The 14,509-nt window shown below is 36.5% G+C and overlaps 2 protein-coding genes across 2 annotated transcripts; both read right to left on the reverse strand.

Annotated features, from left to right (window-relative positions):
- Nucleotides 1-1,079: 1,079 nt before the first annotated feature.
- LOC107507633 (olfactory receptor 139-like) lies at nucleotides 1,080-6,173 on the reverse strand. Its single transcript, XM_016138739.2, is given in 4 exon segments — nucleotides 1,080-1,667; nucleotides 1,669-1,760; nucleotides 1,763-1,956; nucleotides 6,148-6,173. Coding segments are annotated over 4 exon segments (900 nt in total).
- A 7,064-nt stretch (nucleotides 6,174-13,237) lies between these two features.
- On the reverse strand, nucleotides 13,238-14,185 carry LOC107507634 (putative olfactory receptor 3A4). Its single transcript, XM_016138741.2, has one exon. The coding sequence runs from the start codon at nucleotides 14,183-14,185 to the stop codon at nucleotides 13,238-13,240; it is 948 nt and encodes a 315-aa protein (XP_015994227.1).
- Nucleotides 14,186-14,509: the final 324 nt, after the last annotated feature.

The raw sequence follows: 14,509 nt of genomic DNA on the forward strand, positions 1-14,509 counted from the left end.
AGGCCTTGTAGTGGAGAATTCCCTCAATTTTTGTATGCCTGGAAAGGTCTTTATTTCTCCTTCATATCTAAAGGAAAGCTAAACTGGATACATTGTTATCATTCTAGGCTGGTAGTTCCTTTCACTCAATAGTTTAAAGATTTGATTCCATTCCTTTCTGGCTTGTAAGGTTTGTGCTGAGAAGGCTGATGATAATCTAATGGTTTTCTTTTATAAGTTACCGTTTTCTTCTTCCTGGCTGCCTTGAGAATTCTATCTTTGTCATTGATTTTTGGTAACTTTAATACAATGTGTCTTGGTGAAGGCCTTTTTGGGTTGAGATAATTGGGTGTTCTGTTGACTTATTGAATTCCAAGCTCCAGCTCATTCCTTAGATTTGGGAAATTCTCATCCACTATTTGTCTGAAAATGCTTTCTAGTCCCTGCTCCTTTTCCTTGCCTTCACCAATGCCCATTATACTTATGTTTCGTCTCCTGATGGTATAGCTAGTTCTTGTATTTCTCTTTCATTATTTTCCATTCTTTGATTTCTCTCTTCTTCCTTCTGATGCTTTTCTAGATTTCTGTCTTCTCTATCACTGATCCGTTCCTCCATTTGGTTGACTCTATTTCCCAAGCTCGCTATTTCATTTTTTAACTCTTGCAGTGTGTTTTTTATCTCCAGAAGATCTATTATGTTCTTTTTAAGGGGTTCAATCTCCTTCCTGTGCTCATCTAGTTGTTTTTTTAATTCCTGAAATTGTTGATATGACTCGTTTTGATCTCACTGAGTTTTTTCAGAAGTGCCATTCTAAAGTCTCTGTCATTTAAGTTGCATATTTCTATGTCTGTAAGCTTATTTTTTGGAGATTTTTCTCTTTCTTTCTGAGATGCCTTGTCACCTGGGCATTAATGGTTCTAACCTGTGGTAGTTCTTATGTGCAGATCTCATGCTTAGACATGCTGGTGTGCAGTTTAGGTGTTTTTTGTTGAGTTTTAACTGTTCAGCGTATTGTTGTCTGGGCACATCTCTTCCACGTTTCTGGCATCACTTGGGGGTGGTTCTTGAGGAGAGAGGGGTGTCCTGGGTTTCTGCCTTCTCACTCGGGGGTCTTCTTCCCTGTTAGCATCCTCTTCAGAGCACCCTGTACATCAGAGTTCCAGAGGCTGTAGATGAGTGGGTTTAGCATGGGACTGAGGATAGTATCGAGGATCCCAATCCCCTTATCCCTGTCTGAGTCTGAGACTTAGCCAAAAAGTGTATAACTGAAGAAGCCTGTTCTATAAAAGATACAGACCATGGTGAGGTGGGAGCTACATGTGGAGAAGGCCTTCTTCCTCCCCTTCACTGAGATGGGGATTATGGGGATCACCCCCATGAAGGTGGCTCCCACAAAAAGTAGTTGTCCATTGAGGTGAATGCTGGAGCAAGAGAGCTGGAAAAGGTGTGGGAGGTCACAGTAGAAGTGGTTGACCATGTTAAGGCTGCAGAAATCAAGCATGGATACAGCCACTGTGTGAGTCACAGCACTGATAAAGGAGATGGTGCAGCAAATGCCCACTAGAGAAGCCTGGACTTCATGGCTCATGCGGGTGCTATAGGTGATCAGTTGGCAGATAGCCAGGTAGTGGCCATAGGCCATGGCTGTCAAGAGGTGATAGTTCACACCAGCCATGAGGTTGAAAAAAGGAGAGCTGTGAAATGCAAGCAGCATAGGAAACTCTGCACTGGTGGGCCAGGAGACATGCCAGCATTGGAGGAACAATGACAGTGATGCATCAACATCCAGCAGAGACAGGTTCCCCAGGAAGTAGTACATAGGAGTGTGGAGTTTGGGCTCCACAGAGACTGTAGCCAGGATGCTGGCATTGCCCCCAACTGTGACTACATAGACAAAGAGGAAGACAGCAAAAAGGATGGGCTGCAGTCTTGTGTTCTCTATTAGGCCAAGAAGGATGAACTCAGTGACAGTTGCCCTGTTGCCCCAAACACCAGGCTCCATAGGCTGCTGCTGAGGGTTGTAGAAGGAGGAGAAGACTTGGACCTGCCAAAGGGGGAGAGAGGCACACAGTAGACAATTAATCTGTATCTACTAAGATGCTAGGATAATATGGCTTGGGCACCTATCTTCTGAATGGATATCATCCTAGAGCTTAATAGGTTCCTGGAGGCCCCTACCATGCTAGACATGAATGCTAGTTCAAGTTGAGATCCAAGAAAAGGACCGAGGGAGTGGGAACTGCTCTGGGGAACCAGAACTGTGGCTATTTACCAACATGATATAGAAGTGGTTAAGTATTTTAACAACTAGTAAGGTCAAATCAATGTATAGTGACTGAATAGCAGCTCTGACGAGCTCAATGAATAAATGACGTATGGGGTTTTAGAAAGCACAATATAGGAGAGTAGCAACGTAAAGAAGGGTAGGAGGACAAGACCTCAGAAAATCACAAAGAGATACAAAAGGGAATGAGCCAAGAAAAGAGCAAGGAGCACACCAAAATACGGAGGTATGCAGAGGCTAGCATCAGATGACATGAAGTCAGTTTAACAAAGGACTAGCACCATTTTTAAAGTGTAAACTATGAGTATGGTGTTAAGTATTCCATATTTATTTTCTCATTTAATTCTCATAGAACTCTGTCTGATAACTACTGCCATGTCTTTGTAATCAAGACACAGAAGTTGTAAAGAGTAACAAGTAGCCCAAGATTATAAAGCTCTTAACAGAGTTTAACCCAGGGCTGTCCAACTCTCCATATTCACAGCTTAACACAATAATTCCTTCCTCATAGCTAATCTCATCCTGTCCTATAGTTGGAGAAGATAAATTTCTCCTCTTATGAATTTCTCCCAAGCATATAATCTCTCCCTTAGTGCTGTGCAGGCCCAGCAAAATGTAGCATTTGAAGTTAGTATAGGAGTAATAAGAGAATGTTCCCTGGAGATAGTGGAATGAGAGTGACAGCCAGTGACAGGTAATATTTATCAAGCACTTTCTAGTCAAGTTACTTTTATGTTTTACTGCCTTCAATCCATACAAAAATCCTATAAGGTAGGTATTAATAATAATAACTGAGACCTAATTACATCTCGTGTCAAGATCTAATCTTAACACTATGTGTCAAGCACCATTCTAAGTGTTTTACATGTAATATCTCCTTTAATTCTCAACTCTATGAAGTAGATACTATTATACTATTATAACTCTCATTTTACATAAAAGAAGCTGAGGCACAAAGAGGTAAGGTAACTGGTCCAAGGTTATGAAGAGCTGAGTTCAAACCAGGCAGTCTGCTTTCAAAATCAATGCTTTTAAACACCTCACTGTAATTCTCTGAAAGAGAGTGAATAAATGATTTCCATAGCTATTAAGTGGTGGAGCTAGGATTTAAGCCAGAGATTCTGTTCAAAGGTGGCAGAGGGATTCATCAGGAATACCCCAACACCTGCCACCTCTGGGACAGGCAGTTTGTTGATACAGGTTATTTGTTCTCTAAGAAGGCAGAGGGTATTTCTAAGAAGCCATTGTTACCTTAAAAAAAATGTCCTCATGGATGAATTTTCCTAGTTAACATTAAGGCAAGCCCAATCAGGGTTTAAAATCATAGTAGTGACACAGTAGTGTCACAGAGCAGTGACACATAGCACAGTGACAAGAGTTCATTCTCGCTCCAAGCTCCAGCTACATCTCTCCATCCTGGATTCATTTGTCCATTCTCTACTTCTCCAATCTTCCCACTCCCATCTTTCACCCTGCATGTCCATGTGAAGTTCAGTTAACCTCAGGTTAACTCAATCTCTCTCTCTCTCTCTCTCTCTCTCTCTCTCTCTCTCTCTCTCTCTCTCTCTCTCTCTCTCTCTCTTTTCTTTCTTTCTTCCCTCTCTCTCTCTCTCTCTTTCTCCCACCTCCCTCCCTCTCTCCCTCCATTTTCTCATTTTCCTGGTATATATGGACAACTCAGCACAGTGGAAAAAGCTGTGAAGTTGGAGTCCGGATGTTTGTGTTATAAACAAGTTTCGACTATTAATGAGCATTGGGACCATAAAGGGAAAAAAAGGAAAAAATATGAAAGGAAGGGAGTGAGAGAGGAAGGAAAAAAGAAAGGAAGGCTAAAAAAAGCTAATGTTTAGTTGAATATAAACTTTTTGTCAGGTATTTAAAATTTTAAATTAACTCCATTATATATTACTCTATTTAAATTTTACAAAAATTCTTAAAGATAGGTAATCATGTTACAAATAAGAAAAATGAAGATCAGAAAATTTAACTTACTTAAGTTCATATATTTCAGAGTTTGTTCTGAATGGAGAACTAGTCCTTTTTCTGCCAAACCTTGCTGTTTCCCAAGGCCTTTGTCATTATCCTATTTGTTTATCTCTCTCTCTCTCTCTCTCTCTCTCTCTCTCTCTCTCTCTCTCTCTCTCTATCATCTATCTATCTATCTATCTATCTATCTATCTATCTATCATCTATCATCTATTTATCCATCTTTCTAATATCTATCTATTTTCTCTTCTGTAATGTGAAAGGCTGTACTGCATTATCTCTGGATTTACTTAGAGGTATAAGATTCTATAAATATTGATTCCTCTGCCTGGATCAATTTAAATAGCCTCCATGGCTTTTTTCAGACTCTCTTTACTTCTTTCCCTCTTTACCCCAATCAGTTCCCTTCTGACTTCCCTTTACTTGCCAGCTCTGTCCTTCATTCTTCCAGTCACTTAGAGTGGAAAACTTTGCCATTATATTTCACTACCACTCCCTGAATCCAAGTATCACTCAATCCTTTATTCTCCTATCAATAAGGAAAAAGCCACATGAAGATCATGAAAGATCTTCCTGGAGCAGTGGGAACTTAACCTTCTGTGAGCACTCTGAGTAGAGCTCTTGGGTGGGATTTCTTGTATACAGAGAAGTGAATATTATGCTAACCCAAGGTAGCCGGTCTCCAAAGGCTAATAGAGTGAGGCTAGGGCCAAGAGAGTCTATATTGATGTTCTCTCTATTTGGGAACTAACAAGCATCTAGAGGCCTTAAAAATTATCCCCCTCTCCTGCTCCCACGTGGGATTGTACAAGAAGCCCAAGGCAAACAAACAGCCCCACTCCTTAAGGGTTTTTCTCATCCACCTAGTATTTTGGACTCTATTAAAGAAACATTAGATTCATGACATCTCTCCAGGCTCATTGTATCTCTGAGAAGGGAGGAAAGCTAAGGTCACTATATCGTAGATGGGAAAAATAAGATCCAAGAGGCTTAGATAACTTGCCAAGGCCAGAGAATATGTCTATGTATGGTGAAGGTCATGTTGGGCCTCTGATTCTGGTACTTTTTCTCATTAACATTTCATATTGTTCTTTTTAAGGTATATTTTTTTTAAAAGTTACTAAGGTATAATTTTAATTGTTATGTCCACTTGATTACCTCCTCCAACACTTTGTATAATTCAAAGTTACAAAGACGTTTCTCCTATTTTTAAAAAGATTTATAGTTTTAACTCTTACACTTAGATCTATGATTGGTGCAGGTAAGAGTTGAGGATTTTTTTTTTTTCCGTATAGAGATATGTTTGTTTCAGCACCATGTTTTGGAAAGACTATCTTTTTCTATTGAATTAACGCAGAAACTTTGACAAAAGTTAACTGACTATACATGTGTGGATCTACTTCTAAACTCTATTCTATTCCATTGATCTATATATTTATTCTTATACTAGTATGCACTGTCCCTGGTTGCTGTAGCTTAATAGTACATGCTGAAATAAGTAGTGTAAGTCTTCCAAATTTGTTATTATTTTTCAAAATTATTTTGGCTATTCCAGATACTTTGTTTTCTCATGTAAAATTTAAAGTCAGCTTGCCAATTTTTATAAAACATATGCCAAGATCTATAGATCAATTTGGAAGAATTGACATATTAACAATATTGAGTCTTTTGATTCATGAACATGACATAGCTCTTCATTCATTTAGGTCTTTCTGTATTTCTCTCAGTCATGTCTTATAGTTTTCAGTGTATATGTCTTACACATATTTTTAAATTTATCTTTTTTTCATGTTTTAATGTATTTTAAATGTTATTTTTAACATCAAATTTCAATTTTTTGTTATTATATTGAAATACAATTAATTTTTCTATACTATGTATCATGTACTTTGTATACTTCGACCTTGTATGCTCTGATCTCATTAACTTCACTTATTAGTTCTAGTACCTTTTTGTAGATTGTTTGATATTTTCAACAAAGGAGATTATGTTATGATGAATAAAAACAGTTTTACTTCCTCCATTTATTAATCTGTATGACTTTTATTTTTCTTGTCATATTGTGCTGGTTAGAACCTCCAACACAATGTTAAAAAGAAGTGAATGCCAACATCTTTGCCTTGCTCCTGATCTTGGGGGAATGCATTCAGTCTTTCTCCATTTACTATACTGTTACCTCTGAGTTCTTTGCAGACATCCTTTATCAAGCTGATAAAGTTACCTTCTCTTCCTAGTTTCATGTGAATTTTCATCTCAAATGAATGTTGAATTTTGTCAAATGTTTTTTCTGAATCTATTGAGGTGATCATATGTCTTTTCATGTTTAGTCAGCTAACATGGTGAATTAATTTGGTTGATTTTTAAATAATATACCGATTTGTATCCATTATTTATTATTATACTTCTGCTGCAAGAATGTCACTTAACATTTATTATAATATAAATCTGCTAGTGATAAGTTCTTTTCACCTTTTTTCCTTTGAAAAAATCCTTATTTCACTTTCAGTTTTGAAAGACATTTTGGTTGGACATAGTACTCTGTGTTGACAGCTTTTTATTTTCATCATTTAAAAGTTATTACTCTAATTTCTTCTGGCTTACATATTCTCTAATAATAAGTATGTTGTCATTCTTATTCTTCTATATGTTTTTCTCTGACTGACTTCAAAACTTTATGTTTAGTAGTCAGCAGTTTGATTATGGTGTGTCTAGGTGTGTTTTCCTTTAAACTAATTCTATTTGGATGATAATTAAAGTTATCATATCAGGTCACAGGCCCTAAGTGGTGCTCTTACAGTGTAAGAAATCCTTCTGCCTCCTATTTGGATATTTCCTGTAGGCAATTTACCTAGTCATAATTTTTAAGCAGGATGAACATATGCAAAGGAGGCAGGTAAAATGGAAAACTTTAAAAAGTTATTAATAGAAATTATGGCTGTACCAATAAATGAGATATAGAGTTTGGCTGAGCTAAGAGATGATATGCTAATAAGTTTTCAGTTAGGGGATATCAGAGGTCACTGAGTAGTACACTGGACATCTAATGAAGTTTTCTATGTACTGATCAGGCAGAAGACGGAGGAGGCCAGATGTATTTCTTACCCACATGGGGCTGCCTTGTGCCAGATTCACAGCAAGGTATGCAAAACCTAAGCCTGGTCCACACCTTCTTATCTGAGATCATTTCAGTACTGATTCCAAAGTCCTGGGATATTCCAGTTTGTGGTCAGTGACTTGAGATCCCATTACAACGATAGAGTTATTTACAGCTTATTATAAAGCACAGAAATTTAACAATCACTTACCTACAGATCCTTCAAGCATTGAAACCAGGCCTGATTATCTTACTCATATAAAGTTTAAATTAATAAACATGTATAAAATTTTTTTTGAACCAGTGTTCCCTGTATTTCTCACATCCTAGTATGAGGACTGTAGAATATACCCTAATGGAGCAACCAAGAATTCTATGTGGTCCTCTTGAGAAAAAGACCTACATAGCAGTATTAGACAAGAGGACAAGGTTGGGCATCTCAAGGCCCGACCCAGGACACGGAGAGTTTGGGATGTGGAAAGACACGGGGGGAAACTGAGGTTCTAACCCCAGAGACCAAGACTGAGCACCAACTTCAAGGACCAGAAGCAGGACAGAAGCCCATTTCAGAGTAAGAAAGTTTAGAGCTACATGGAAATGTAACAGAGAGAAAATAATAAAGAGAACTCTAATTATTTGTGAATTCTTTCCAGCTCATTTTTATTGGCTCATGAATTTGTGCTTCATGGGACAGTCAAGAATTCCAAGACGGTCAAGGAAACAAATTGATGACTTCTATTTGTAATCATTATCTGACCAAATGATGGTATACAAATGAACAGATATCAGAAGAGCAAGGCTAGCAAGAAGATAAGTTTAATTAGAGTTTGCTTGATTTTTAATGTATGTAGAAATATTCACTAGACTGGTGAATCTGAAGTTTGAAATGAGAAGTCATTGGGGAAGATAAAATCACTCAAATGAATGGGGTAATTCAGGATGTCCTATTAAATTAGCATAATTTCTCAAACTATTCAAATCACGGTTTAGTTACATAAATGGTTAAAACTGTAATGCACTCATGTTTTGGCCTTGAATTTAGAGGAGATACTTCTAGAGTTTACCATTAAGTATATTGTTTGACTCAGTGAGAAATAGATCCCTTCTATTTTATTTTAAAAAATGATACTATTTTTTCTTGTAGAGTTTATTGCAAACAGTTGCAATGCCTCTATACAACTTAATTTGAAATTACTTAAAATATTCTATTCATCCTTGGAAACATCTTTTAGATTTCAAGTGTATTAAGTTCTAGGATTTGTTCTTGAACAAGCAACTGTGTCCTATTGCCCTTCAGCTTTTTCTTCTGTAAAGTTAAGAGTAATAATGATGCTACACTGTAGGCCAGACAAGGATATCTTGAAAATTAAATGAGACACAGGCATGAAAGTATTTTTGTGAATTGAGTAAAACTACTTGCATATAAAGAATTATTATTACTATATTTAATAATATTTGCATATCTTTTAACCCACAGTATTTTCAATTTTCATGCTATCCTTTAAGAGAGAGATTTATGCTTCTGACAATGCAAAGAGAAATCTTAAATAAAAATAATGACTATATATTAATAACTAACATTGTTATAACACTTTGCCACAACAGACCGGGTTCTTCGAGGGCAGAGACTGAGTTTTTCTCTCTGTAGTCCATTGTGCTGTTTGTTAGAACTCAAATAAACATTTGTTGGGTGAGTGAATACATGAAAAAAATGTTGATATACATTTATTAATTTAAACCTTATATGATTATTGTAAGATAATCAGGCATAGTTTTCAATGCTCAAAGGGTCTGTAGGTAAATGATTGTTAAATTTCCGTGCTTTATAATAAGCTGTAAATAACTCTTATCATTATAATTAATACATTTTATTATAATTTTCTGTGTATTATAAAGTATCTGAAGACAGATGATAAATCAGTACAGCAAACAGACATTGTTAACAATTGAACACATCAATTATTTACAAGATAATTTGCTAACAAAAGAAGTGACTGGGAAGTTAAAATTACCTAGAACTCAGTACTTAATTGTTATATTTTGCTATATTTCCTTCAATAAATACTTCAGTGAGTACTTTCTCTTAATAAATATGTAAACATATAGAAAATTAATCATTTCTGTTATAACTATTTTATTTTCTCACATTCCTTTTTATCTCCCTTCTCTTAGACTTCTTAAACCTCTTGTTTTGTTGGTGATGTTTGCATACTAACATATCAATGTGCAGCTTTTTTTTTTATCTTTGAACAAAATCCGAATGTCTCTTAATCTTGTTTCTTCATTGGCTCATCTTGGAACTTCCCTTCTTCCAAACACAGTTAACTTCTCCAAAGGGTTGTCTTCATCCATGATCTTCATTTTCTGACTCCCTGATCACTCTATAATCTTACTGCAATGATTTCCTGCTTCCGCCACTCCTCTTAAAGGGCCCTGGAAGAGGTCACACTCTTCCTGGAATGGCCTTTTCCCTAGTTAACTTGGCCAATGCCCACTTACCTTTTAACACATGACTCAATCTTCATCTCTTCCAGGATGCCTTTTCTCAACACCTTCATTTCCCTGCCACAAAAGACTTGTTATCCTCACTGAGCATGTAAGCCATCTAACATATAGCACCTATATGTGTTTCTATAACTTGGCCTTTTTGGCTTCCTCCGATATCAAGTCCAGAGCTTGTGCTCTACTCTTATCTCAAAACTTAGTGTTATTCCTGTTACATTTTAGCTGCTCAATGAATGCTTTTGAATCAATTAATAATTCAATAGAGTTATGCGTTTATGGAAATATGTTAGGTCCAGTTTACTATCAGGTCCAATTTAGTGACAAGTTTGAACCTCTTTTCTCTCCCTAGATAATGCCTAGCTAGTAAGACCATCTTCCTTACAACAAGACAAAGATTCATCCCATTCGTATTACCTTTTATGTGTTGGTAGTGATTTCTTGTATTATAAGTTTAGGGTTCTGATAGAATTAGAAAATTCTAGGAAAGAGACATACATTAAATATAGAACCTTTTTCAACGGTGTTAAATGTCCCCAAAACTAGAACCTCAAAAGTCTGGATTGGGAACGACAAACTCAGATGCCTACAGGGGACAGGCAGATGATGCAGTCAGGAGGAAGATTTGACGAACAGGAGAGTACTGGCCCTCTCCAAAGAGGGCCATAGAAACAGCCCTATGTGGTTGCTGACAAATGAGGATGTGGACCCACTATTGACAGATTTCAATGAGTGGTGGAAAACATGGGAAATCTGTTGGTTTTTATTTTTAAGTACTATAAACTACATTTCTATGCTCTGGATATAGATAAGGGTTCTATTAGCTGGTGAATTCTATAAAACAAAGAAAAAAAGATTTTTTTCCATTGCTTTTCTATGTGTAAATGTTTCTAATTATCGGAATAGTAAATTTACACAGAATCTTTCTCCAGGGTTCCTAGTGGTGTGTAGGAATTTCAGAGATGCTCTACAGCCAGCTACCACAGAATGAGCAAAACTTAATCCATATTTGCTCCTGATTTACTCTGTATAACTCCTATCTTCCTCTTGGCAAGGGATATTTTACTTTTTGTTTCGCATGATCTAATGTTTTTTTTTTTTAATTTCTTATTTTAAAAATAAGACAAGTAAAGGCAGAGAGATATACCTTGTTCCAGAAAGGGAAAATCAATAATTCAAAGACATCAATTCTTCCTAAATTTATACATTGATACTATATTAGTCGAATTTTACAAATGGATTTAAAAAATTGACCCAGAAGAATTATTGTAGTTTTAGGAATGAGTAAGGTTAAGACGTGCCAATGTAAAGGAACAAAGAACAGCAAGAAAGACCTCAACAACTGCATATTAATTTGTATTCTAATACCATAGTGATTAAAAAGTGTAGTGCTGGAAAAGAGAGTCTAACAGACCCAAAACTATAGAAGTATTTACCAGATAACAAAGATGTCATTTCATATCAGTGGGGGGCAGAAATCAATGAATTTATTCATTCAAAAATGAAAAACTTTTTTTCTAGGCATTGTACCAAAAGCAGATATCAAAACCTTATAGAAGAAAAGATCATGTAATTCAACCACATATAAATTTAAAACTTCTTTATGGTAAAAGAGAGCATCACATTTACAATATTCATGAGACAAAGAATTAATATTATTAATAAGAGCACTTTCCCATTTGTAAAAAAAAGACATATCTGTGTCAACATATATTTCTAATGTATATTTTATCTATTTTATCTATGTCTAAATATATATGGAAATATATTTCTATCTGTGTCAACATATATTTCTAATGTATATTTTATCTATTTTATCTATGTCTAAATATATATGGAAATATTTATTTCTAAGATGTTTGTCTTTGTGTGTATATATGTACGCATATGTATATATACATACTTTACTAGTGATTAACTAATTTAGAATTAAAGGAGCACTGAGTTATAACATTTGGCCTATCAGATTGGCAAAGATAGAAGTGATGAAGTGATTGTAGAGGTGTCAATTTGTTCAACCTTTTTTGAATATCAATTTGGCAATATGTTTTCAAATACCTTGAAAAAGTTCATGTCCTTTGACCCAGGATGTCTATTCATTGGACTGTATCATCAGCAAATAATTACAAGAGTGTGCACAGAGAATATATAAGAATATTCATTATGGCACTCCATACAAGATTATCTGAACCAACATGCAATCACTAATACAAGGCTGTTGAATCCTTTTTGTTCCATCCATTCAAAGGATTACTATGCAGTCAAAGAAAAAAGATGAGAAAAATTTATATTTAGTTTCATGGAAAGATGTCCACCTACATTATTCAGTGAAAAGAGGAGCTTACAGCTTTAGGTATAGAATAATTCTATTTTTGCAAATATGTATTAGGTGTGAAATTTTTTTAACAATTATATGCTTAATGTCCATGATGATCATCTCCTAATGAAGGTATGAGTAATTTTAATTTTGTTTTTATAGTTTCTAATTTTTTAAAATCATGCACTTTATTGCATTATAGAGAGTGCTGTTTAAAGCTATAAATGAAGGCCTTACCTCCTTACCGCAATGCAGACAGAGAGGGCTGGTTTCAGGTTTATGTCAGAAATGACAAAGATTGCCATTCAATCAGAAAGACTTCCAAACGAGCTGAATCTCTTTCTCTAATTAACTTTATAGTATGTATTTTTTGTTATCATTGGCCTAATATGATAATACTCTATCTCATCTCTATGATTTTTCTAAACAGGGCCTATTCTCTCAGACTCGGTTTTAAAATTTCTTCTTTTTGTTGGTTTACTTGTTGAAATTGGCATACAACAATTCCCTCAACCTCTATCAGCTGCCCTGGAACAAACCGTAAATCTGTTAAAGGAACAAAACTTTATAATTCACATTTTCATTTTATTTAAATAATTTTTTTCTTATCACACTGATCTTTTTCTTTTTTTCTTTTCAGTGCCCATCCATTCCCCCATTCCACTTTACACATACCCTTCCTCCTTGATATGGTTTAACTTTTGATAGGCAGTAGTTACAGAAGTAACCTGCCTAGGTTCAAATCCCAGCTCTGATATTCACTAACTGTGTGACTTTGGGCAAGCTACTTAGCCTCTCTGAGATTCCATTTCCTAATCTGTAATTTGCTAATCTGTATATACCTCATAGTGTTGCTACAAGGATTATATAAATTAATTGATATTAGTCATTTAAAACAATGCCTGTAGTAATCACAATACAAGAGACAGCTATTATAATTTTTATTGTACTCTCCTTCCTAAGCCAGTCTCTGATTCAGTTTCATCAGATCCACATTCCACTTGCACTAATCACAATACCTCATGAAATCAGTAAGTGGAGCCATGACATTCTCTAAGGTCAGAGGAAGAGATGTCACTTGGAAAGTGGTCTTCTCATGAGCACCCGCCTCAGGGCGCCCTGCACATCAGGGTTCCGGAGGCTGTAGATGATTGGATTCAGCATGGGGTTAACGACAGTGTTAAAAATTCCAACAGCTTTATCTTTATCTGAAAGCTTGGCTGAACCTAGTCGCATGTAGTTAAAGATACCTGAACCATAGAATATGACAACCACAGTGAGATGGGAGCCACATGTGGAGAAGGCTTTCTTCCTGCCCTCGGCAGAGCGGATTCGCAGGACTGCAGCTACAACATGTGCATAGGACACAACGATGAGGACCAAGGGGGTGACGGCCATGAAGGCTGCTGCTATAAAGAGCAACTGCTCATTGAACTGGATACTGGAACAGGAGAGCTGGAAGAGTTGTGGGAGGTCACAGTAGAAGTGATTGATCACATTGGGACCACAGAATTTAAGAGTAGATAAGGCAACAGTTTGGGTCAGTGCATTGGTGAAGGAAAGGCCACATGACATGCCCGCCAGGGCTTGCTGGATTTCCCAGCTCATGCGGGTGCTGTAGGTGAGGGGCTGGCAAATGGCCAGGTAGCGGTCATAGGCCATGACGGTCAGCAGGAAGCAGTCTACCCCAGCCAGGAAGTGGAAGAAAAAGAGCTGTGAGATGCAAGCCTTATAGAGAATGCTTTTCTTATTGGACAGGAGTTGACGCAGCATGGCAGGGACAGTGACGCTGATGCACCCAACATCCAGCACGGACAAGTTCCCCAGGAAGAAGTACATGGGGGTGTGGAGTTTGGGCTCAATGAGGATGGCAGCCAGAATGCTGAAATTGCCACCTACAGTAGCTACATAAGCAAGAAGGAATATGACAAAGAAGATGGGCTGTAGAGCTGGACTCTCTGTTAGGCCCAGCAGGACAAACTCAATGACAACTGAGTTATTTCCTGAGGCTCCCAGATCCATGACTGTCTTCCACCAGCAATAGGGCTGAGCAAAGCTAGAAGGTGCCAGTGGTGGTAAAAGAAGAATGAGATCTTGATAGCAACCACCAAATGTAGCCATGTCCAGGAGAGCATCAATTTAATGGGAAGAAAGTAAAAGATTGAGATATAATAAGAAAAGACTTAATAAATACAACCTTTTTATTATTAAATTTATTGGAGTGATATTGGTTAATAAAATTATATAGGTTTCAAGTGTACAATTCCATAATACATCATATGTATATTGCATTGTGTGTGGCTATCATCAACAAGACAAGTAATAGCAAGTATTGGAAAGATCGTG

This window comes from Rousettus aegyptiacus, unplaced genomic scaffold, assembly GCF_014176215.1.
Source record: "Rousettus aegyptiacus isolate mRouAeg1 unplaced genomic scaffold, mRouAeg1.p scaffold_m13_p_6, whole genome shotgun sequence".
In the NCBI taxonomy this organism is placed as follows: domain Eukaryota; kingdom Metazoa; phylum Chordata; class Mammalia; order Chiroptera; family Pteropodidae; genus Rousettus; species Rousettus aegyptiacus.

Bases quoted from the DNA above. Each gene is read 5' to 3' on its own strand.
- LOC107507634 (XM_016138741.2), bottom strand. From the start codon at position 14,185: ATGGATCTGGGAGCCTCAGGAAATAACTCAGTTGTCATTGAGTTTGTC.